Genomic DNA, 26,212 nt, shown 5'->3' with positions numbered 1-26,212 from the left:
AGGGGCGCCCTAGCTATCCCTACTCACCGGTTTACTTCTGATGGTGAAGACGCCGGGGGCCATGTATCTTGCTGAACTCCTATATCTGTCCATCTCCCCCACCCAGGGAAGTAAAGAGTAATAGTGTATGTATATAAAAAAAAACCAGACTAACAAAGGAGGACGTACAGGGATAAATTAAATACCAAACATGCACTCACAGACAACAGAGGTATATCGGTGAGAAAAGGAAATAAAACTAAATAAGAGAGGACTACGATTTGCACATAGCCAAAACACCAAGCAACAGTCAAAGATCAACACTCCAAAACTCCTCTACCAACAACTGACTCCTCCACACCAGGCAGTACAAGACTAACCCTGGCAATCCATATTCCAAGAGTAAAGAATATATAGGAGAGAGTAGTGGAAAATACTGAACAGCTGAGATCATCCAAGCAAGAAAGCTTCAGAAACTCTAAGCTGAACAGTTTAACTGCTGCACTGCTAACAGAAATCTGCACTGTTTACTATTATGAAGTGCTTCTAATCAGTACAGGAGTACGTGAAATCAGACACTGTGGTCTTCTGGCCCCTCTTTGTTGCGGTAAACCTGTGACAGTTTCCCACAACTCTTGAATGTAGCAGTTGAGGTGTAGCAAACTTAGACCACACCCTACAAAAGCATAATAGAGCTCAGATAGATGCAGAAGACGATTGCCAAAGTTATATAGTGCCATGTAAACATTTGGGTACCCCTGGTCAAAACTGCTGTTATTTTGAATAGTTAAGCAAATTGAAGATGAAGATGAAATGGTCTCTAAAAGGCCTAAAGTTAGATATGACAATTTTCTTTATATTTTAGGCAAAATATATATTTTCATTTTTTACATTTTAAAAATTACAAAAGAGAAAATGGACTGATGCAAAAGTTTGCACACCCTGCCTGGTTAGTACCTAGTAGTTCCCATTTTGAAAGTGTCACAGCTTGTAAACACTTTTTGTAGCCACCCAAGAGTCTTTCATTTCTTGTTTGAGGGAGTTTCACCCATTCTTCCTTGGAAAATTCTTCCAGTTCTGTGAGATTCCTGGGTTGTCTTGCATGTACTGCTATTTTGAGGTCTAGCCACAGATTTTCAATGATGTCCAGATCAGGGGACTGAGGGCCATTGTTAAACCTTCAGCTGGCGTTTTTGAGGTAGTCTATTGTGGATTTTCACGTGGGTGTAGGGTCATTAAACGTCAGCTTTTCTACAGTTGATGTTATGTTTGCTTCAAGAAATTGTTTCATTGAAACCATTCTTCCCTCCACCCATGAAATGTTCCCCATGCCATTGGCTGCATCACAACCTCAAAGCATGATTAATCCACATCCTTGTTTAATGGATGGTGAGATGTTCTTTTCTCTATCGCTTCATTGGAGACACAGGAACCGTGGGTGTGCGCTGCTGCCACTAGGAGGTTGACACTATGCCGTGAAAAAAATGTTAACTCCACCTCCGCAGCCTACACCCCTCTGACCAGCTGTAGGACAATCAGTTTTTGCTTATTGTCATCAGGAGGTGGACAGGGGTCTCATCAGAGCCATATCTACCTCCATGTGCATCGTTCCCTTTTAGGTAAGTAGTCCTACAACCCAGGATGTCGCATTGTTCGTGAATTTAACCTTTAGTGTTATGCAGGAAAGAAGAAGGAAGAGGTGGATTGAGACTCCTGGTGGCGATTGTTAGAGCCTTGGCAGCTCCTGACAGTTTTACCTTTTCTGGAGCAGCGGCTTCAGGATGCATGTTCCTTTTTCCCCAAGGCTCCTGCGGTAGGGGCATGAAAACTCTAGACCCCGGCTCCACGCCGTGCCTAGCGGCACGCTCCTTCCCTGCAGAGGGTCCCGGCGTTTCTCGGGCGAGCACTTCCGGGGTAGGCTTCGCCCCTTAGCATCTTTTTCTGGGACTGGCGCCCTCTTGGTGCTCCAGGGGTCCTGGAGTCTGTTTCCGCCCACTGGTTTCCGGAGGGCCTATGAATACTTCTGGACAGCGGCAGCTGCTGTCCACGTTTCTCTCACTCTCTCTCTTCGGCAGTCTGTGGTGTTTTTGTCTGAACCGGAATCCAGCTGGCCCTCCTGATGGAGGTGCCGGGGACACAGGACACCAGTACCGTGAGTTGCGTCGCTACAGTTGTCACTGTTTTTTCTACACGTTCTCTACTCCCCTAACCGCCTAGCATCAGTAGTGGGTCAGTCAGTATGCCCAAGGGAAAACGGTCACGTTTCTCCTCCTCTTCATCTGCTACCATTGTTAAATACTTTGTATATACCTCATGTAATACCAGCAGGCTTCCTTCAGATCGGTCCTCCCCTCTGTGCCTGGACTGTACTAAACCCACTGTATCACCTACGCGGGAACAGTCCCCCTACTTTTTCTGCCAGAACCCCTGTATTATCTCAAGAGGCTGATGATGCTGCCTTGCCTGCCACACAGGGGTCATCTTTCGCCTCAGGGGAGAGTGAGGTTCCTTGCCCAGGTTGGGCTTCCTCCTTGTCTAAATCGGTGGCTCAGACAGGACCACCAGCCTAGGTCCCCTTCTCTCTCCATCTCACCGCCGGAGTTCATCGGCCTCATCCCGATCCTCTTCCCCGGAATCAGGAGAGGCATTATCGGAGACACCCTCAGAGGAGGGTTCGGAGTACGGGCCAGAGCATTCCCAGGACATCAAGGACATGGTCCTGGGCCTCATTGCCGCGGTCAATGAGACCTTTAACATTCAGGACTCCGCATTGAAACCCGCTGATCAGGCGTTTTCATTTAAGCTGCACAAGTCCCCCTCGAAAGTCTTTGCTTCCAACAGAGATTTTGAGGAAGTTTTGGCCAGGGAGAGGGAGAATCTGACCAGGCGGTTTCAGAGAGGAAGTTGTTTTGGGACCTTATATCCTTCCCTCCGTAACTCATTGCCAACTGGGCAGCCTCCCCTTCGGTGGATGCGCCAGTGTCGAGACTGTCTACTAGCCCAGTCCTTCCACTCACTGGTGGGGCAGCTCTCAGGGATCCTAACGACAGGATGGTAGAATCCTTGGCAAAATCTGCCTTCGAAGCCGCAAATGCTATATTACGTGCGGCGTTTGCCTCAGCTTTGGTGTCTAAATCACTTACAAAATGGGCCAAACAGCTTAGACGGGGCATTTTGGCCGGGGCTCCACCGACAGAACTAGCAGATCTCGCGGACCAGATCTCACAGGCAGGGAGGTATATGCTGTCAGTGGCCTTGGATGCCGCATCTTGCGCAGTGCATGCATCCAGTAACGTGGTAGCTGTCCGGCGGACTGTCTGGCTAAAAGCCTGGCAAGCTGATTTATCTTCAAAAAAATCCCTTACTGGTCTGGTCTGCCTTTTCAGGGCTCCCGCCTCTTTGCTCCAATGTTGGACCAAATCACTAAAGATGCGACCGGGGGCACAAGCTCCCTTCTCCCTCAGACAGGTCTCGTCAATACCCCCTGAAATGAAAGGCCCAGCCTTTTCATTTCTTTCGCCGTACTCAGACGACAGACGCTTATGCCCAGGGCTTACCGAGATCGCAGGCGCCTAAGGATAAAAAGAAAGTTTCCTGTCGAATCACCCCTTCATGGCGTTCCCGTAGCTTCCACAGCCAATCTGCCAGGCATGGGCCAGGCAGATCCTTTTCAGCCTGACGCTTACAAGGATCCCAGCTTTTTTCCCAAGCTAGGCGGCCGTCTTCTCTTCTTCAGAGACATTTGGCTAAGTTCGATAGAAGACGCTTGGGTAAAAGAGGTGGTATCCATAGGATACAAAATAGACTTCAACTCGCTCCCGCGAGACTGTTTTTTCGTATTCCGGCCTCCAAGAGATGCTTGTCTTGCTCCAGGTTTTTTTGCAGCCATTACCTCTCTCCTCAGCTTAGGAGTAATCATCCCGGTTCCCGAACATGAATGTTTCGCATGTTTTTACTCAATCCTGTTCATCTTACCAAAGAAGGATGGCTCAGTTCGGCCGATACCAGACCTCAAAATGCTAAACAAATGGGTTCACCTACAGTTGTGGCCAAAATTATTGACACCCCTGCAATTCTGTCAGATAATACTCAGTTTCTTCTTGAAAATGATTGCAAACACATTCTTTGGTATTATTATCTTCATTTTATTTTGTCTGAAATGCAAAAACACAAAAGAGAATGAAGCAAAAAGGAAAACATTGATCATTTCACACAAAACTCTAAAAATGGGCCAGACAAAAATATTGGCACCCTCAGCCTAATACTTGGTTGCACAACCTTTAGCCAAAATAACTGCAACCAACCGCTTCCGGTAACCATCACTGAGTTTCTTACAATGCTCTGCTGGAATTTTAGACCATTATTCTTTGGCAAACTGCTCCAGGTCCCTGATATTTGAATGGTGCCTTCTCCAAACTGCCATTTTTAGATCTCTCCACAGATGTTCTATGGGATTCAGGTCTGGACTCATTGCTGGCCACCTTAGAAGTCTTCAGTGCTTTCTCTCAAACCATTTTCTAGTGCTTTTTGAAGTGTGTTTTGGGTCATTGTCCTGCTGGAAGACCCATGACCTCTGAGGGAGACCCAGCTTTCTCACCCTGGGCCCTACATTATGCTGCAAAATTTGTTGGTAGTTTTCAGACTTCATAATGCCATGCACACGGTCAAGCAGTCCAGTGCCAGAGGCAGCAAAGCAACCCCAAAACATCAGGGAACCTCCGCCATGTTTGACTGTAGGGACAGTGTTCTTTTCTTTGAATGCCTCTTTTTTTCTCCTGCAAACTCTATGTTGATGCCTTTGCCCAAAAAGCTCTACTTTTGTCTCATCTGACCAGAGAACATTCTTCCAAAACGTTTTAGGCTTTTTCAGGTAAGTTTTGGCAAACTCCAGCCTGGCTTTTTTATGTCTCAAGGTAAGAAGTGGGGTCTTCCTGGGTCTCCTACCATACAGTCCCTTTTCATTCAGACGCCGACGGATAGTACGGGTTGACACTGTTGTACCCTCAGACTGCAGGGCAGCTTGAACTTGTTTGGATGTTAGTCGAGGTTCTTTATCCAACATCCGCACAATCTTGCGTTGAAATCTCTGTCAATTTTTCTTTTCCGTCCACATCTAGGGAGGTTAGCCACAGTGCCATGGGCTTTAAACTTGTTGATGACACTGCGCACGGTAGACACAGGAACATTCAGGTCTTTGGAGATGGACTTGTAGCCTTGAGATTGCTCATGCTTCCTCACAATTTGGTTTCTCAAGTCCTCAGACAGTTCTTTGGTCTTCTTTCTTTTCTCCATGCTCAATGTGGTACACACAAGGACACAGGACAGAGGTTGAGTCAACTTTAATCCATGTCAACTGGCTGCAAGTGTGATTTAGTTATTGCCAACACCTGTTAGGTGCCACAGGTAACTTACAGGTGCTGTTAATTACACAAATTAGAGAAGCATCACATGATTTTTCGAACAGTGCCAATACTTTTGTCCACCCTCTTTTTATGTTTGGTGTGGAATTATATCCAATTTGGCTTTAGGACAATTCTTTTTGTGTTTTTTCATTTAAGACAAATTAAATGAAGATAATAATACCAAAGAATTTGTGTTTGCAATCATTTTCAGGAAGAAACTGAGTATTATCTGACAGAATTGCAGAAGTGTCAATACTTTTGGCCACAACTGTACGTCATTTCAGAATGGAGTCAATCCGCTCAGTGATTGCTTCTATAGAGGAACAGGAGTTCCTGTGCTCCATAGACATTCAGGACGCCTACCTGCACGTCCCCATTTTCCGGGACATCAGAAATTCCTGAGCTTCGCTGTCCAGCAGGATCATTTCCAGATTGTGGCCCTAACATTTGGTCTGGCAACGGCCCCCAGGGTATTCACAAAGATTATGGCAGCACTAATGGCCTTTTTAAGGGTCAGGGGCATAGTGCTTGTCCCGTATCTCGACAATATTCTCGTCAAGGCTCAGGAGAACATATCCGTTATCCTCGACATTCTGTCCCGTTTTGGGTGGTGTATCAACAGGAAAAAATCCTGCCTTACGCCAACTCAGCGCCTAAAGTTCTTAGGCATGCTGCTCGACACCAGTCGATCGAGGGTCTTTCTCCCTGAAGGGAAAAGAACGACCCTCCAGCAGTGAATTCTCTCTCTGTTAGAACACTGACTCCTGTCTTTACGCTCCACCATGAGGGTCCTAAAGAGGATGTAAGCAGCTTCAGAAGCAATCCCCTTTGTCCTGATCCACTCCAGAATACTTCAAAGTGATATCCTCCTTCAGTGGGACAGGTCCATACCTTCTCTGGATTGCCCTTTTCACCCTTCTATCCAGGCCAAACAGTCCTTCAAGTGGTGGCTAACCTCCCCTCTTGTTCACCTGGGTCGGTCTTTCCCTCCCGTCCATTGGCAGGTGATAAATACGGATGCCAGCCTTCTAGGCTGGGTTGCGGTATTCCGTCAGTTGACAGTTTAGGGACGTTGGTCGACTCGAGAATCCTCACTGTCGATCAACATTCTCGAGTTAAAGAGAATCTGTCACCCCTTTTTTGAGATATCATATAATGATATCATTCAATTTTGTGTTGCCTAAGTATTATAGTTGTCTTTTTTTCCCCCTGTCCCCGCACCTTTGATGCATAAATACCTTTGTTATCACTCTCCAGATTTCTGGAAATCGCCGCGGTCCGGTCAGATGGGTGTGGCTTATTCTCCCCCCACCTTGACTTGCTTGACATAATTTCTTCTGTGCATCTAACAGATGGCATTGTTTATTCGCACCTGCGCATTCATAAGGCCGCTTGCGCAGTATGCTTTGCCCAAATGTGGGCAAAGCATATAACCGCTACTGCGCATGCGCCGGTATTTTTCCCAGCGTTTATGACCCGGAAGTCTTCATCTGCCTGAGAGACTCTTCCTGAACGCCGGATACCTGAGGAAAGCTCTGAGCAGAGCGCAAACACCGGACCCTGAGGAGATGATTTTCTTTCTCAGGGTCCGGTGTTTGCGCTCTGCTCAGGGCATTCCTCAATGATCTAGTGTCCAGGAAGAGCGTCTCTCAGGCAGATGAAGACTTCCGGGTCATAGACGCCGGGAAAAATACCGGCGCATGCGCAGTAGCGATTAGATGCTTTGCCTACATCAGGGGTCTCAAACTCAATTTACCCGGGGGCCGCTGGAGGTGGAATCTGGGTGAGGCTGGGCCGCATCAGGTTTTCCACAAGAAAAACTCTTACAAAAGCATTCCAATGTTATCAAATGTCTTTATTTTTTCATCTTAAATTTTGTGTTAAAAAATAAATTAACAAAATCATAAGAAAAAACTAAATCAATCAGTAATAAATAAATAAAATGAAAATGATAATAATACAGCAGATATAGAAGACTGAAGAAACCACATATAGTTGCTGACTAGAGAAATGTAATTCTTATTCAGATGTCTGTATTAACAGTTCTTTAATATTTAACTTTCTGAACATGAATGGAACATTGAACATAAACTGTTTTGAACATGGCTTATTCTGCCTACTTCTTGCTGCTAGAGATCTGGCAGCGCTTACTCTCGCATAGCCGAGCCACGTTTGGCTTAAGGGACGAAGCAGTTGAGACCCTCAGTAGGGCTTGAATATGCTCATCAGTAAGTTTGGACCTGTACTTGGACTTATTGAAGTTCAAGGTAGAGAAGAGCTTTTCGCAAAAGTATGTGCTCCCAAAAAGACACATGGTCCGCTTGAACATTCGGGAAAGCTCAGGGAAGCTGGGGGGCAAGTCTCTCAAAAAATGCCCGAGCTTGTCTACTTTTCCACTCACCTCCCTGAACTTGGCTTTGAGTTCAGAGTTGCACTGCAGGTCAATGAGCCCCATTTCAAGCACAGGAGGGGCATCTTGCACATCAAAGGAGAAGGGGTCCGCAAAAATTTGAAATGTGGCTCTGTGCGTCTTGAAGTCTGCAAATCTGTGATCAAATTCCTCCTGTAGCTTCAAAATGACATCCATATACTCCTCACCACTGAATGGTGTGCCTACTTCCATGAGTGCCTTGCATGATGGGAAATGGCAAAGGTTTGTCTGCGAAAGCTGGGCTTTCCATAACATAAGTTTTGTAGAGAATGCTCTCACGTTCAGTACATTAAGCTCATGTGTGATATCAACAAAAACGCTAAGTCCATGAGCCATTTTGGATCACTTAGCACAGGAACAGCAGCCCCATCTTTCTCCATGAAGGCTTTCACTTCCGCTCTCAACTCAAAAAATCTCAATATGTTTCCCCTGCTGAGCCAACGTACCTCAGTGAAGTAGAGCACAGCCCCATATTCTGACTCCATTTCCTCTAAAAAAAAAAAAAAAAGCACGAAACCTGTGGTTTAAGCTCCTGGATCTGATTTGGTTGATGCATTTCACAACGAAAGACATCACATTGTCAGACTTCAGGCATTTGCTGCAAAGGGCCTGCTGATGGATAATGCAGTGCAGAGCAATGACCTCTTCCACACCTTCCTCTTCCAGTTTTTTTTTAACAAGTGCCACCAGTCCATTTTTCCTCCCTGTCATTGATGGCGCTCCATCAGTTGTTATTCCAACAAACCTCCTCCAAGGTAAACCGGCATTCTCAATGACATCACACAGCTGGTGAAATATCTCCTGAGCGGTGGTCTGGCCATGCATTGGAATCACTGTGAGCAACTCCTCTATGACTTCAAAATTGTCATCAACACCACAGACACAGATTGCGAGCTGGGCAGTGTCGGTGATGTCTGTGGTCTCATCAAGAGCGACTGAGTATACACGGAAACATTTTGCTTTCTCACACAGTTGATTATAAATGTCACTTGACAGGTCAGAAATACGCTCTGCTACGGTGTTGGCAGAAAGGCTGATGTTGCTAAACTGACCTTTCTTTTCTGGACAGACAATACTTGCAGCCTGTAATATGCCCTTTTTTACAAATTCACCTTCTTTGAATGGCTTTCCTGCTTTAGCAATCATCTCACTAACCACGTAGCTAGCTTCGACTGCTGCATCATTCTCTTTGGTTGCTTTCTTAAAGAAATCTTGTTGCCTCAGTAGATATTTTTTAAGATTAGCAACCCGGTTGGCTCTTTCATCTCCCTGGTATTTTGCATACTCCTCAGCATGTCTAGTTATGTAATGACGTTTCAAATTGTATTCTTTGTGCACTGCAACTCTGTGCAAATAAGACACGTCGGGATGCCCCTGTGCTCAACAAAGAAATATTGCACTTCCCACGTTTCCTGACATTGTCTGTGCTCATCACCAACCTTTCTCTTCACTGGAGGCTTTGAAAAAGACATGTTTGGGTCTGTATAATAGATAATTCCACTTGGTGTCACTGTTTCAGTGTTAGCTGATGCGTCTTTTACGCTTTTTTTTTTGTCCCGCTGAGCAGCAATTTTCGCGGCCGCCTCCACTTCTGAGCCCGGGGTAATGGCGCAAGTTCGCCATAAGGCCGGCTGATGTCCCGCCTCCGAGAGCAATATACCGCACCGCTCCACCGCTAATTCTGAACCCGGCGCACCTGAGTCTGTGGCGCGGTCCGTTCCCTGTTCGGCTGCTCCTGCTGCATGTGTTGTGAGTGTGACTCATACGCCTTGCTTGCTGACAGCAGGCTGTTGTGACTGTCTAGCCATAATCATACTCACCTCCTCCTGCTGCAGCTCCAACGGTCCAGCGCCGACATCTTCCTGTATGAGCGCGCGGTCACACGTCACGTGGTACCGCTCATTAAGCTCATGAATATGGGCACCACGCCTATGAGAGTGGAGTGGCGTCCATATTCATGACCTTAATGGGCGGTACTACGTGGTACTACGTGTGACTGGGATTTCTCGCATGTGTGATCCCGGCCGAGGTGAGGGCCGCAAACTATTGTCCCGAGGGCCCCAGTTGACCCGCGGTCCGCGAGTTTGAGACCCCTGGCCTACATGTTGCTTCAGGTAACCTTTCAGAATAAGCTGTTATATATGTGTACATGAAGGATAGCTCTGTTTCTGGTGATTGCTTGATTTATATCCTGCATTTTTCACCAGTTTCCCCTATGTAAGCACTCTTTTGTTTTCAGTTGTCTGTGACCTAGTGGATTGGGATCTACTGGTATGATGTCTCCCATACACAGCACACTGAGAGATGAATTTCCGCTCTTGTTTCTCTGTAGCACGCTGACCAAAGTGGTGGCAGCATGCAGGTTACTATGCTGCAGTACTGAGCTTTGTGTCTGTACATTGAGCTCTGGCGCGATATACATATGGAGAAAGCTGCAGCATGATCTGTTTGTACCTGCCTGCTCTCTCCATAGCGTTTAATACACTGTGTAATCTAACACATCAGTGAACTGGCAGCTTTCTTTGAACAAGATGAATGTGTGTGTATTTCAGAGTGGATGGTGAGTTCAGGAGGCAGAGGGAAGGAGAAAAGTGGCTCATGAGTGGAAGAAAAAAAGCTGATTTCTCTTATACATTTTATTACAAAGTGTCTTATATTATAGATTTATGCATAGCTTAAAACGAAAGGGAACCTGTCATGTGAAAAACACTATTAACCTACAGATATAGCGTTAATGGCATTGTAAAGCATTGCTGTCACAGCACTGAAAGCCCTGCTGTTGGGAAGAAATGAACTTTATTCATTCCAGCAGCCTCGGGCTTTCAGTCATTGAGGCGCAGCCAAAGCAGTTTCAGTCTCTGATCCATACACAGTGAGCCGCAGCTGTAACCGCACCCCGGCACTGACTGACAGCCGGCTTGGCACAGCATCAGTGTTGAGTCAGCTGTCAAGTCTCGCCAGTTACATCTCCATGACTGGAAGCCAGAGACTCCCTGAAGAAATAAAGTTCATTTCCTCCTGCCAGCTGGGCTTTTGTGTTGCCTAAGTATTATAGTTGTCTTTTTTTCCCCCTGTCCCCGCACCTTTGATGCATAAATACCTTTGTTATCACTCTCCAGATTTCTGGAAATCGCCGCGGTCCGGTCAGATGGGTGTGGCTTATTCTCCCCCCACCTTGACTTGCTTGACATAATTTCTTCTGTGCATCTAACAGATGGCATTGTTTATTCGCACCTGCGCATTCATAAGGCCACTTGCGCAGTATGCTTTGCCCAAATGTGGGCAAAGCATATAACCGCTACTGCGCATGCGCCGGTATTTTTCCCAGCGTTTATGACCCGGAAGTCTTCATCTGCCTGAGAGACTCTTCCTGGACGCCGGATACCTGAGGAAAGCTCTGAGCAGAGCGCAAACACCGGACCCTGAGGAGATGATTTTCTTTCTCAGGGTCCGGTGTTTGCGCTCTGCTCAGGGCATTCCTCAATGATCTAGTGTCCAGGAAGAGCGTCTCTCAGGCAGATGAAGACTTCCGGGTCATAGACGCCGGGAAAAATACCGGCGCATGCGCAGTAGCGATTAGATGCTTTGCCTACATCAGGGGTCTCAAACTCAATTTACCCGGGGGCCGCTGGAGGTGGAATCTGGGTGAGGCTGGGCCGCATCAGGTTTTCCACAAGAAAAACTCTTACAAAAGCATTCCAATGTTATCAAATGTCTTTATTTTTTCATCTTAAATTTTGTGTTAAAAAATAAATTAACAAAATCATAAGAAAAAACTAAATCAATCAGTAATAAATAAATAAAATGAAAATGATAATAATACAGCAGATATAGAAGACTGAAGAAACCACATATAGTTGCTGACTAGAGAAATGTAATTCTTATTCAGATGTCTGTATTAACAGTTCTTTAATATTTAACTTTCTGAACATGAATGGAACATTGAACATAAACTGTTTTGAACATGGCTTATTCTGCCTACTTCTTGCTGCTAGAGATCTGGCAGCGCTTACTCTCGCATAGCCGAGCCACGTTTGGCTTAAGGGACGAAGCAGTTGAGACCCTCAGTAGGGCTTGAATATGCTCATCAGTAAGTTTGGACCTGTACTTGGACTTATTGAAGTTCAAGGTAGAGAAGAGCTTTTCGCAAAAGTATGTGCTCCCAAAAAGACACATGGTCCGCTTGAACATTCGGGAAAGCTCAGGGAAGCTGGGGGGCAAGTCTCTCAAAAAATGCCCGAGCTTGTCTACTTTTCCACTCACCTCCCTGAACTTGGCTTTGAGTTCAGAGTTGCACTGCAGGTCAATGAGCCCCATTTCAAGCACAGGAGGGGCATCTTGCACATCAAAGGAGAAGGGGTCCGCAAAAATTTGAAATGTGGCTCTGTGCGTCTTGAAGTCTGCAAATCTGTGATCAAATTCCTCCTGTAGCTTCAAAATGACATCCATATACTCCTCACCACTGAATGGTGTGCCTACTTCCATGAGTGCCTTGCATGATGGGAAATGGCAAAGGTTTGTCTGCGAAAGCTGGGCTTTCCATAACATAAGTTTTGTAGAGAATGCTCTCACGTTCAGTACATTAAGCTCATGTGTGATATCAACAAAAACGCTAAGTCCATGAGCCATTTTGGATCACTTAGCACAGGAACAGCAGCCCCATCTTTCTCCATGAAGGCTTTCACTTCCGCTCTCAACTCAAAAAATCTCAATATGTTTCCCCTGCTGAGCCAACGTACCTCGGTGAAGTAGAGCACAGCCCCATATTCTGACTCCATTTCCTCTAAAAAAAAAAAAAAGCACGAAACCTGTGGTTTAAGCTCCTGGATCTGATTTGGTTGATGCATTTCACAACGAAAGACATCACATTGTCAGACTTCAGGCATTTGCTGCAAAGGCCCTGCTGATGGATAATGCAGTGCAGAGCAATGACCTCCTCCACACCTTCCTCTTCCAGTTTTTTTTTTAACAAGTGCCACCAGTCCATTTTTCCTCCCTGTCATTGATGGCGCTCCATCAGTTGTTATTCCAACAAACCTCCTCCAAGGTAAACCGGCATTCTCAATGGCATCACACAGCTGGTGAAATATCTCCTGAGCGGTGGTCTGGCCATGCATTGGAATCACTGTGAGCAACTCCTCTATGACTTCAAAATTGTCATCAACACCACGGACACAGATTGCGAGCTGGGCAGTGTCGGTGATGTCTGTGGTCTCATCAAGAGCGACTGAGTATACACGGAAACATTTTGCTTTCTCACACAGTTGATTATAAATGTCACTTGACAGGTCAGAAATACGCTCTGCTACGGTGTTGGCAGAAAGGCTGATGTTGCTAAACTGACCTTTCTTTTCTGGACAGACAATACTTGCAGCCTGTAATATGCCCTTTTTTACAAATTCACCTTCTTTGAATGGCTTTCCTGCTTTAGCAATCATCTCACTAACCACGTAGCTAGCTTCGACTGCTGCATCATTCTCTTTGGTTGCTTTCTTAAAGAAATCTTGTTGCCTCAGTAGATATTTTTTAAGATTAGCAACCCGGTTGGCTCTTTCATCTCCCTGGTATTTTGCATACTCCTCAGCATGTCTAGTTATGTAATGACGTTTCAAATTGTATTCTTTGTGCACTGCAACTCTGTGCAAATAAGACACGTCGGGATGCCCCTGTGCTCAACAAAGAAATATTGCACTTCCCACGTTTCCTGACATTGTCTGTGCTCATCACCAACCTTTCTCTTCACTGGAGGCTTTGAAAAAGACATGTTTGGGTCTGTATAATAGATAATTCCACTTGGTGTCACTGTTTCAGTGTTAGCTGATGCGTCTTTTACGCTTTTTTTTTTGTCCCGCTGAGCAGCAATTTTCGCGGCCGCCTCCACTTCTGAGCCCGGGGTAATGGCGCAAGTTCGCCATAAGGCCGGCTGATGTCCCGCCTCCGAGAGCAATATACCGCACCGCTCCACCGCTAATTCTGAACCCGGCGCACCTGAGTCTGTGGCGCGGTCCGTTCCCTGTTCGGCTGCTCCTGCTGCATGTGTTGTGAGTGTGACTCATACGCCTTGCTTGCTGACAGCAGGCTGTTGTGACTGTCTAGCCATAATCATACTCACCTCCTCCTGCTGCAGCTCCAACGGTCCAGCACCGACATCTTCCTGTATGAGCGCGCGGTCACACGTCACGTGGTACCGCTCATTAAGCTCATGAATATGGGCACCACGCCTATGAGAGTGGAGTGGCGTCCATATTCATGACCTTAATGGGCGGTACTACGTGGTACTACGTGTGACTGGGATTTCTCGCATGTGTGATCCCGGCCGAGGTGAGGGCCGCAAACTATTGTCCCGAGGGCCCCAGTTGACCCGCGGTCCGCGAGTTTGAGACCCCTGGCCTACATGTTGCTTCAGGTAACCTTTCAGAATAAGCTGTTATATATGTGTACATGAAGGATAGCTCTGTTTCTGGTGATTGCTTGATTTATATCCTGCATTTTTCACCAGTTTCCCCTATGTAAGCACTCTTTTGTTTTCAGTTGTCTGTGACCTAGTGGATTGGGATCTACTGGTATGATGTCTCCCATACACAGCACACTGAGAGATGAATTTCCGCTCTTGTTTCTCTGTAGCACGCTGACCAAAGTGGTGGCAGCATGCAGGTTACTATGCTGCAGTACTGAGCTTTGTGTCTGTACATTGAGCTCTGGCGCGATATACATATGGAGAAAGCTGCAGCATGATCTGTTTGTACCTGCCTGCTCTCTCCATAGCGTTTAATACACTGTGTAATCTAACACATCAGTGAACTGGCAGCTTTCTTTGAACAAGATGAATGTGTGTGTATTTCAGAGTGGATGGTGAGTTCAGGAGGCAGAGGGAAGGAGAAAAGTGGCTCATGAGTGGAAGAAAAAAAGCTGATTTCTCTTATACATTTTATTACAAAGTGTCTTATATTATAGATTTATGCATAGCTTAAAACGAAAGGGAACCTGTCATGTGAAAAACACTATTAACCTACAGATATAGCGTTAATGGCATTGTAAAGCATTGCTGTCACAGCACTGAAAGCCCTGCTGTTGGGAAGAAATGAACTTTATTCATTCCAGCAGCCTCGGGCTTTCAGTCATTGAGGCGCAGCCAAAGCAGTTTCAGTCTCTGATCCATACACAGTGAGCCGCAGCTGTAACCGCACCCCGGCACTGACTGACAGCCGGCTTGGCACAGCATCAGTGTTGAGTCAGCTGTCAAGTCTCGCCAGTTACATCTCCATGACTGGAAGCCAGAGACTCCCTGAAGAAATAAAGTTCATTTCCTCCTGCCAGCTGGGCTTTTGTGTTGCCTAAGTATTATAGTTGTCTTTTTTTCCCCCTGTCCCCGCACCTTTGATGCATAAATACCTTTGTTATCACTCTCCAGATTTCTGGAAATCGCCGCGGTCCGGTCAGATGGGTGTGGCTTATTCTCCCCCCACCTTGACTTGCTTGACATAATTTCTTCTGTGCATCTAACAGATGGCATTGTTTATTCGCACCTGCGCATTCATAAGGCCACTTGCGCAGTATGCTTTGCCCAAATGTGGGCAAAGCATATAACCGCTACTGCGCATGCGCCGGTATTTTTCCCAGCGTTTATGACCCGGAAGTCTTCATCTGCCTGAGAGACTCTTCCTGGACGCCGGATACCTGAGGAAAGCTCTGAGCAGAGCGCAAACACCGGACCCTGAGGAGATGATTTTCTTTCTCAGGGTCCGGTGTTTGCGCTCTGCTCAGGGCATTCCTCAATGATCTAGTGTCCAGGAAGAGCGTCTCTCAGGCAGATGAAGACTTCCGGGTCATAGACGCCGGGAAAAATACCGGCGCATGCGCAGTAGCGATTAGATGCTTTGCCTACATCAGGGGTCTCAAACTCAATTTACCCGGGGGCCGCTGGAGGTGGAATCTGGGTGAGGCTGGGCCGCATCAGGTTTTCCACAAGAAAAACTCTTACAAAAGCATTCCAATGTTATCAAATGTCTTTATTTTTTCATCTTAAATTTTGTGTTAAAAAATAAATTAACAAAATCATAAGAAAAAACTAAATCAATCAGTAATAAATAAATAAAATTAAAATGATAATAATACAGCAGATATAGAAGACTGAAGAAACCACATATAGTTGCTGACTAGAGAAATGTAATTCTTATTCAGATGTCTGTATTAACAGTTCTTTAATATTTAACTTTCTGAACATGAATGGAACATTGAACATAAACTGTTTTGAACATGGCTTATTCTGCCTACTTCTTGCTGCTAGAGATCTGGCAGCGCTTACTCTCGCATAGCCGAGCCACGTTTGGCTTAAGGGACGAAGCAGTTGAGACCCTCAGTAGGGCTTGAATATGCTCATCAGTAAGTTTGGACCTGTACTTGGACTTATTGAAGTTCAAGGTAGAGAAGAGCTTTTCGCAAAAGTATGTGCTCCCAAAAAGACACATGGTCCGCTTGAACATTCGGGAAAGCTCAGGGAAGCTGGGGGGCAAGTCTCTCAAAAAATGCCCGAGCTTGTCTACTTTTCCACTCACCTCCCTGAACTTGGCTTTGAGTTCAGAGTTGCACTGCAGGTCAATGAGCCCCATTTCAAGCACAGGAGGGGCATCTTGCACATCAAAGGAGAAGGGGTCCGCAAAAATTTGAAATGTGGCTCTGTGCGTCTTGAAGTCTGCAAATCTGTGATCAAATTCCTCCTGTAGCTTCAAAATGACATCCATATACTCCTCACCACTGAATGGTGTGCCTACTTCCATGAGTGCCTTGCATGATGGGAAATGGCAAAGGTTTGTCTGCGAAAGCTGGGCTTTCCATAACATAAGTTTTGTAGAGAATGCTCTCACGTTCAGTACATTAAGCTCATGTGTGATATCAACAAAAACGCTAAGTCCATGAGCCATTTTGGATCACTTAGCACAGGAACAGCAGCCCCATCTTTCTCCATGAAGGCTTTCACTTCCGCTCTCAACTCAAAAAATCTCAATATGTTTCCCCTGCTGAGCCAACGTACCTCGGTGAAGTAGAGCACAGCCCCATATTCTGACTCCATTTCCTCTAAAAAAAAAAAAAAAAAAAAAAAAAAGCACGAAACCTGTGGTTTAAGCTCCTGGATCTGATTTGGTTGATGCATTTCACAACGAAAGACATCACATTGTCAGACTTCAGGCATTTGCTGCAAAGGGCCTGCTGATGGATAATGCAGTGCAGAGCAATGACCTCCTCCACACCTTCCTCTTCCAGTTTTTTTTTTAACAAGTGCCACCAGTCCATTTTTCCTCCCTGTCATTGATGGCGCTCCATCAGTTGTTATTCCAACAAACCTCCTCCAAGGTAAACCGGCATTCTCAATGGCATCACACAGCTGGTGAAATATCTCCTGAGCGGTGGTCTGGCCATGCATTGGAATCACTGTGAGCAACTCCTCTATGACTTCAAAATTGTCATCAACACCACGGACACAGATTGCGAGCTGGGCAGTGTCGGTGATGTCTGTGGTCTCATCAAGAGCGACTGAGTATACACGGAAACATTTTGCTTTCTCACACAGTTGATTATAAATGTCACTTGACAGGTCAGAAATACGCTCTGCTACGGTGTTGGCAGAAAGGCTGATGTTGCTAAACTGACCTTTCTTTTCTGGACAGACAATACTTGCAGCCTGTAATATGCCCTTTTTTACAAATTCACCTTCTTTGAATGGCTTTCCTGCTTTAGCAATCATCTCACTAACCACGTAGCTAGCTTCGACTGCTGCATCATTCTCTTTGGTTGCTTTCTTAAAGAAATCTTGTTGCCTCAGTAGATATTTTTTAAGATTAGCAACCCGGTTGGCTCTTTCATCTCCCTGGTATTTTGCATACTCCTCAGCATGTCTAGTTATGTAATGACGTTTCAAATTGTATTCTTTGTGCACTGCAACTCTGTGCAAATAAGACACGTCGGGATGCCCCTGTGCTCAACAAAGAAATATTGCACTTCCCACGTTTCCTGACATTGTCTGTGCTCATCACCAACCTTTCTCTTCACTGGAGGCTTTGAAAAAGACATGTTTGGGTCTGTATAATAGATAATTCCACTTGGTGTCACTGTTTCAGTGTTAGCCGATGCGTCTTTTACGCTTTTTTTTTTGTCCCGCTGAGCAGCAATTTTCGCGGCCGCCTCCACTTCTGAGCCCGGGGTAATGGCGCAAGTTCGCCATAAGGCCGGCTGATGTCCCGCCTCCGAGAGCAATATACCGCACCGCTCCACCGCTAATTCTGAACCCGGCGCACCTGAGTCTGTGGCGCGGTCCGTTCCCTGTTCGGCTGCTCCTGCTGCATGTGTTGTGAGTGTGACTCATACGCCTTGCTTGCTGACAGCAGGCTGTTGTGACTGTCTAGCCATAATCATACTCACCTCCTCCTGCTGCAGCTCCAACGGTCCAGCGCCGACATCTTCCTGTATGAGCGCGCGGTCACACGTCACGTGGTACCGCTCATTAAGCTCATGAATATGGGCACCACGCCTATGAGAGTGGAGTGGCGTCCATATTCATGACCTTAATGGGCGGTACTACGTGGTACTACGTGTGACTGGGATTTCTCGCATGTGTGATCCCGGCCGAGGTGAGGGCCGCAAACTATTGTCCCGAGGGCCCCAGTTGACCCGCGGTCCGCGAGTTTGAGACCCCTGGCCTACATGTTGCTTCAGGTAACCTTTCAGAATAAGCTGTTATATATGTGTACATGAAGGATAGCTCTGTTTCTGGTGATTGCTTGATTTATATCCTGCATTTTTCACCAGTTTCCCCTATGTAAGCACTCTTTTGTTTTCAGTTGTCTGTGACCTAGTGGATTGGGATCTACTGGTATGATGTCTCCCATACACAGCACACTGAGAGATGAATTTCCGCTCTTGTTTCTCTGTAGCACGCTGACCAAAGTGGTGGCAGCATGCAGGTTACTATGCTGCAGTACTGAGCTTTGTGTCTGTACATTGAGCTCTGGCGCGATATACATATGGAGAAAGCTGCAGCATGATCTGTTTGTACCTGCCTGCTCTCTCCATAGCGTTTAATACACTGTGTAATCTAACACATCAGTGAACTGGCAGCTTTCTTTGAACAAGATGAATGTGTGTGTATTTCAGAGTGGATGGTGAGTTCAGGAGGCAGAGGGAAGGAGAAAAGTGGCTCATGAGTGGAAGAAAAAAAGCTGATTTCTCTTATACATTTTATTACAAAGTGTCTTATATTATAGATTTATGCATAGCTTAAAACGAAAGGGAACCTGTCATGTGAAAAACACTATTAACCTACAGATATAGCGTTAATGGCATTGTAAAGCATTGCTGTCACAGCACTGAAAGCCCTGCTGTTGGGAAGAAATGAACTTTATTCATTCCAGCAGCCTCGGGCTTTCAGTCATTGAGGCGCAGCCAAAGCAGTTTCAGTCTCTGATCCATACACAGTGAGCCGCAGCTGTAACCGCACCCCGGCACTGACTGACAGCCGGCTTGGCACAGCATCAGTGTTGAGTCAGCTGTCAAGTCTCGCCAGTTACATCTCCATGACTGGAAGCCAGAGACTCCCTGAAGAAATAAAGTTCATTTCCTCCTGCCAGCTGGGCTTTCAGGGCTGAGGATTAGAATGCTATTAATTGCAGATTAACCCCAATATCTGCAGGTCAATAGCATTTTTTTCACATGACAGATTCAGTTTGAGTTCTGTAGGGTGAGGGCCCCCACTGAATCTTTAACTCAGGAAAGTTAAAGTATAGCTTGGTATAAAAAGCAGGTGAGCTAGAGCAACTAAATAAAAAAAATAGTGTCATCCATCAAATCAGCTTTTTTTTTTTTTTTACACACACACCAGTCACCCCAAAACGCAAAGATCCTTACTTGAATGATCCCCCCTAGCTCCGCACCCCATCGTATACGCAATAGTTATCACTTCTTTTATGCCACAAGAATTTATATGCATTCTTTGCCTACTAAAACTATAATTGTTTCCTAAATTCCATGTTAGCCTCTTATGTTTTCTGTTAATACTGTGTATATGAGCAATATAGGCTTTTATGATAAATATTAAATAATATGATAATTTTACAATTCAGTTGGGCCGGTGTGTAGAACAAATAAAAGTGCATTCTTTCTGCTGTATGTTATACTATTTGTTGGGATGACGCTTGTTTTCTTTCTGCGCAGGAATGTGCTGAGAAGCAGAGCCTAATTGAACGTGCCATAAGGGACAAACGAGCAGCAGAGGAAGAACTGGAGAAGGTAAAAAGAAAAGATTTTATTCTAGAAGTGTCTTTATTTCTCTACATGTTTTAAACTTTTTAAAGTGCTAAATTTTGATCACTGAACTTTGCAAGAATGGTGAGAGACTGGGGAATATACCATATATACTCGCGTATAAACTGACCCAAGTATAAAGCGAGGCACCTAATTTTGCCACAGAAAACAGGGTAAACTTATTGACTCTAGTATAAGCCAGGTATGCATTGCCCCCTTATCCCTGTCCTGCTATGCATGGCTCCCCTTTCCTGTCCCAGTATGTGACTCCCCCGTTTTGTCCTGGTATGTGTGGCTCCTCCGTCCTGTCCTGCTATGTGTGGCTTCCCCGTCATGTCCTGCTATGTGTGGCTCCCCCTGTTGTATGCATGGCTCCCCTGGTCCCACATGGCTCGGCTCCCTCGGTCCCGCATGGCTCGGCTCCCCCGTTCCCGCATGGTTCACAAACCCCCCCATTCTACTCACGCTCCTTGCGCCGTCGCTGCATCTCCATTGTCCCGGCACCGGCAGCTTTTCCTGTGCTCAGCAGTCACGTGATACCGCTCATTAAGGTAATGAATATGCGCTCCACGCCTATGGGATTAGAGAGCAGTGCATATTCATTACATTAATGAGCGGAACCACGTGACCTCTGAGCACAGGAATAGCTGCCGGGACGGAGATGTCTCCGTCTTCTGTTAGCTTGCAGCTGTCACTGCTCCCCCTCCCCCGCCAGCTTTCTGAACAATGACTTGTGTATAAGCCAAGGAGGGCGTTTTCAGCACAAAAAAAAGGGGCTGAAAATTTCGGATTATACAAGAGTATATACGGTGAGTGTTATAGAATAATTCATTAATGTTAATCAGGGGTTTTAAGCCATTCATACATGTTATGGCTATTACTTAGTGTCATTTGTTCCACACACAAAAAAGGTTTGCAGGTGTTCCTTGTTTCGGACTTTGCCATTGTCCCACACTTAAAGAAGTATGTTCATACTCATGTTTTTATCACCCCAAACTGTTAGCAAGGGCTTAAAGCTATTAAGTAGATGAGTCAAGCCATACTTTTATGTTTGCAGTCCATTGACAAAAAATTGCCTTTTTAATACATCTACAAATGAGATGGGAAGTGCATTGGGCGTGATGATGCACTTCTAGAGCTACAGCCTTCCAGCTATATTCTACATTAAGCTCCACCTTCTTCAGATTGGCTCACACCCCACTGGGTATGAATGTCATGTGGCTGTAAAAGAAATCTTATGCATTCACCATACATTCTTCTAATCGCACCTATGTAGTGCTTTTCCAACTGTGGACACAGGCATCGTTGTTTCTCTGGATGTGCCATTGAGGTTTTATTCACCTTGAAATTACGTTAAAGAGCCTGCAAGGTGTTTGTCGTTAATTTGTTGTCGGAATACCTGGGGCTCCTTCTCTATCCCTAATGCTAGAAGTGCTCTAGCTATCTTTGTTCCCTGGATTACTTCTGATGGTGAAGACACCGGGGCCATGTACCTTGCTTGCTGAACTCATGAATCAGCCCTATATCTGTATATATCTATATATACAGAAACAAGACTAACAAGGGAGGATGTACAGGGATAAATGAAAATACCAAACATACGCTCACCGACAACACAAAGGAGCACTGGGAAGAGAACGAAGGAAACCCCAAATAGGAGAGGATGAGGATTTGCACACAACAGAAACACCAAGCAACAGTCACTGATCAACATGCCAAGCGCCTCTATCAACAACTGATACCTCCACTCCACACCAGGCAGTATAAGAATAACACTGGAAATCCAGATTGCCAGAGGCGAGTATATATAGGAGATGGGAGTGGCCAATAATGAGCAGCTGAGATCATCCAAGCAGGAAGGCTTCAGAAACTCTAAGCTGAAAAGATTAACCCCTGCACTGCTAACAGAATCCTGCATTGTTTAATATGAAGAAGTGCTTCTCATCAGTGCAGGAGTATGTGAAATCAGACACTGCGGTCTTCTAGCCCCTTTTTGTTGCGGTAAACTGTTGATAGAGTCGTTAGTCAAGCATAAGAATGTGGTGCTAGATGGGTATATAACCAGGGGGAGAGCGGGTGTTAAAGCTGTCTAAGTGCATTGGATTGCCAATGTAAAGAATGTTGTAAGGATTTTGCTATGTAATCTGAGGACAGCGTGAGGTAGGGGTTAAAACACAGATTTCAGCTATGTGTTACTAATCTGGCTGTTTGCTGTTGTTTACTTACACAAATATAGCAAAATTGGTAGTTTTAAAACTTAACTTTTAATCCTAAGTTTTTTCTTATAAAATGGCTTTCACCATTATCCAAAGTGAACCAATACACCAATGCACAAAAAATGAAATAATGCCATCCCTGTCAAGGATATTTTTTACAAACCCATCAACTCCCTGTATAGGAAAACAATCTATTTCAATGATATAAAAAATTGGACAGATTCAGCCCCACCGATTTTAAATACATATCATGTGGAGCTCAAGAAAAACGGTCCAAATAATCAGTTCAAAAAAAGTTAAAGGAACAATCTCACCCATTTCTGGTAGTGCCAGTCGTCCTTTATCCAGTTCATAGAGTCGGGGTCCATATATTGTCCCTACCAGTCCCTATCATGGACTGATCCTGACCCCCCAAGACTCCTGCCCTTACAAGGACAGTCCACAGCTAGCCCTGCCACTAGCCAGCCCTGGACTGACCCTGCGTGCCTCCCTCAGTCCAGGGCTGGCTAGTGGCAGGGCTAGCTGTGGACTGTCCTTGTAAGGGCAGGAGTCTAGGGGTCAGGATCAGTCCATGATAGGGACTGGTAGGGACAATATATGGACCCCGACTCTATGAATTGGATAAAGGACGACTGGATAATGGTGAAAGCCATTTTTTAAGAAAAACTTAGGATTAAAAGTTAAGTTTTAAAACTACCAATTTTGCTATATTTGTCAATTTTTTAGGATGTGGTAGTATTGTGGTAGGAGATTGCTGTTGCTTCTCTAGCTATATATTATTCTGTTTACTTACAATAAAGTTTTTATCACTAGGTGATTGTCATTGCTGAGACTAGGTCTCGTGTGACTGCTAGACCAACCATGCCCCTAAAGAGCTCACTATCAATAGACAATGTACATAGAGAGCTTGGTGGGGGCGAGGGCAGCTTTCTCAGCTCTGCTGCATTCTACGTCTAAGAACCGTGATTGTGTCACAACTGCTGAATCCAGTAAACTAAGTGATATATCTTCGGAATCACTGACTTTTTTTCCCTCATCATGCTTTCAGATGAGATAGCAACAAACTGGTGACAGATTCCCTTTAACCCCTTCAAGCCGCAGCCCTTTTTCGTTTTTGCGTTTGTTTTTTGCTCCCCTTCTTCCCAGAGCCATAACTTTTTTTTTTATTTTTGTCAATATGGTCATGTGAGGGTTTGTTTTTGCGGAACCAGTTTTGAACGACACCATTGCTTTTACTAATCAATTGCAATTCCACAACTGTTTTTTGCATTTTTCTTAACCATGTTCACCAAATGCTAAAACCGACCTGCCATTATGATTCTTCAGGTCATTACGAGTTTGTAGATACCAAACATGTATAGGTTGTTTTTTATTTAAATGGTGAAAAAAAAATCCAAAGTTTATTTAAAAAAAAAAAAAAATTTGCGTCATTTTCCCAGACCAGTACTGTCCCCATTTTTCATAATCTGGGACTGGGTGAGGGCTTATTTTTTGCGTGCCAAGCTGACATTTTTAATGATATAATTTTGGTGTGGATATGATCTTTTGATCGCCTGTTATTGCATTTTAATGCTATACGATGTTGCGGTGACCAAAAAAACGTAATTATTATTTATTGTTATAGTGCCATTTATTCCATGGCGCTTTACATGTGAGGAGGGGTATACATAATACATACAAGTACAGTAATCTTAAACAATACAAGTCGCGACTGGTACAGGATGAGAGGACCCTGCCCGCGAGGGCTCACCGTCTACAATTCTGATGTTTTATCTTTTTTTTCGCTATGCCGTTTACCTATCAGATTAATTCTTTTTATAGCTAGATAGATCGGGCGAATCTGAACGCGGCGATGACAGAAATGTGCATTTTCTATTTATCTTTTTTCATTATTATTATTATTTTATTTTGAATGGGGGATGATTTGAACTTTTTTATTTTTAAATTTTTTAAAATATTTTTTAAAACTTTTTTTTTACTTTTTGCATGCTTCAATAGTCTCAGTGTGAGACTAGAAGTTGCAGTTGTGTGATCTCTGCTGCACACATGATCAGATCGCCTGTGTGTAGCAGAAATGCTCACTTATTTGGTCGGTGCTCAAGGTAGTCTGGCACTGACAACCACAGGGGTCGCCTGAAGACCCCGGGTTGTCATGCCAACTCATCGGCAACCGACACGGCTCCGATGGGTGGGATTAATGACGCGCTTCCGGCGCAGTCACATTGAGTGCCACTGTCAGAGGTTGACAGCGGCATTTAAATGGTTAACAGCCGTGCTAGTTTCCACCCACGGCTGTTAGGGGCACATGTCAGCTGTTCAAAACAGCTGACATGTGCCGGAAAAGATGTAGGCTCAGCGCCAGAGCCCACATCAAAGGGAGGGACACGACATGCACTGTACATGTACAGCGCATGTCGTTAAGGGGTTTTAAAGAAACACTCCCCTCTCTATTTTTTTTTTATTAAGTATGTGTATATATGCATGTAATGTAGTGTGAGTGAGTTAATATACTCATCTGCTGCCGCTCTCTCCAGTATCCAGCGACGTTCTTCTCTTGTTAGTGATGTATATAAGGATTTTGTGTCATTTTTTTAGCATTAATATGACACAAGTTTTGTTGCACCTCGTTTTGGGATTTGAAGCTACTTTTGATACGTGGGTGGGAAATTGGCATGGTTTTCAAGGTGCATAGATTTCTAAATTGCTACTTTTAGAAAGTTGCAGTTCTCACTCCAGTGGGGAGGTGGCTCACAAACTGAGAAGACGTCTTTAGACAAGTGTTTTTAATGAAAGTTTGCAAAACTTTGTTCAACACATTGTTCAATATATTTGGTGGAAGCGAGCACAACGCAGACATTCGCACAACTGACTCCCTTCATGATAAATCTCCTGTTTAGTGGATTAGGCTCATTGCCTTTATTCATAGTAGTAATGTTCACTTCTATAGGTTTGTGTTTTAGATGGTATTTAGGCCCTATAGAATCTCTCTGACCGTACGACACAAGTAAGCACACATTTCCTCTTTGGTATCCTACGTATGAAGTTGTTTCTTTCAGCTTTTGATTTTCTGACTTGGCCCTTATCCAGTGACTACATTTCAATCCTTCATAGTAATCTATTGCCAGCCTGATCCAATCTCTTGTTGCAGGTGTATCGAGAAGGCCGGGGAAATGAGAAAGATTATAGGAAGCTGGAGGAACTACAGCAGCGCTGCCTGATTGCAGAACGCACAAAAGATGACCTCAAGATAAGTCTGAGTGCAGCGCAGAAGAAAATGAAACAACTGGAGCTAAAGTGAGCAAACCCTTTTAATCATCAATTATATCTGGGGAAAGTCAAGTGCTGTTGAAGGTTTCCAAGATGACTATGTTGATTAGCAGGCTCTGGGGAATTGTACATCATTATGAGATAAGGCCACACATTGTTGCCCATTTATTCTACTGCGTTTTCAGCATGAAATAAATGTCTTTAAAATGCAAACTGTAAATTTGGTAAAATTGCAGTTCCAGGATGCTTTTTCATTCTTATCATGAGGTTACTATGAGACCTCATCTGAGCGTCTGTGATTTATTTCAGTCTATGCTTGTTATGGCCTCTAAAAATAGGCCTGTAATCTTACTACACAGAAAGAGTGTGCTAACCACCATTCTGTATATGTGCCATTCTCTTTATCATTTCCTCACAATGTCCTTGGTGACTGCCACCATTAGAATCACGAGTTACATTTTCACATCTAACAAGAAAACTTTTCAGGAAAGAAAAGTGTTGGCAAACTCTTAGCATATTTATATTTCTGATCTGTTGGTCGACATGAGATCAGATGTGGATCGATGCTCCTGCACGCTTCGGTGTATGGCAATTGTACCACTAATTGGTGTCCCACCTCCTTC

General features: G+C 44.8%; 1 protein-coding gene across 9 annotated transcripts in view; it reads left to right on the top strand.

Annotated features, from left to right (window-relative positions):
- Positions 1–26,212, top strand: part of SCLT1 (sodium channel and clathrin linker 1) — a 312,009-nt gene that overhangs the window by 179,868 nt on the left and 105,929 nt on the right. For all 9 annotated transcript variants that reach the window (XR_012231549.1, XM_073572082.1, XM_073572079.1 and 6 more), the window contains 2 exons: positions 20,017–20,091; positions 25,471–25,616. Coding sequence is in view for 8 of the 9 variants with exons in the window: in XM_073572082.1 (XP_073428183.1) it covers positions 20,017–20,091; positions 25,471–25,616 (221 nt within the window). In the remaining variant the exon portion in view is untranslated. The remainder of the gene's footprint in view (positions 1–20,016; positions 20,092–25,470; positions 25,617–26,212) is intronic.

Source organism: Dendrobates tinctorius, unplaced genomic scaffold (genome assembly GCF_039654945.1).
Source record: "Dendrobates tinctorius isolate UK_male_01 unplaced genomic scaffold, ASM3965494v1 ptg000030l, whole genome shotgun sequence".
In the NCBI taxonomy this organism is placed as follows: Eukaryota; Metazoa; Chordata; class Amphibia; order Anura; family Dendrobatidae; genus Dendrobates; species Dendrobates tinctorius.
This window is presented reverse-complemented; position numbering and strand designations above follow the sequence as displayed.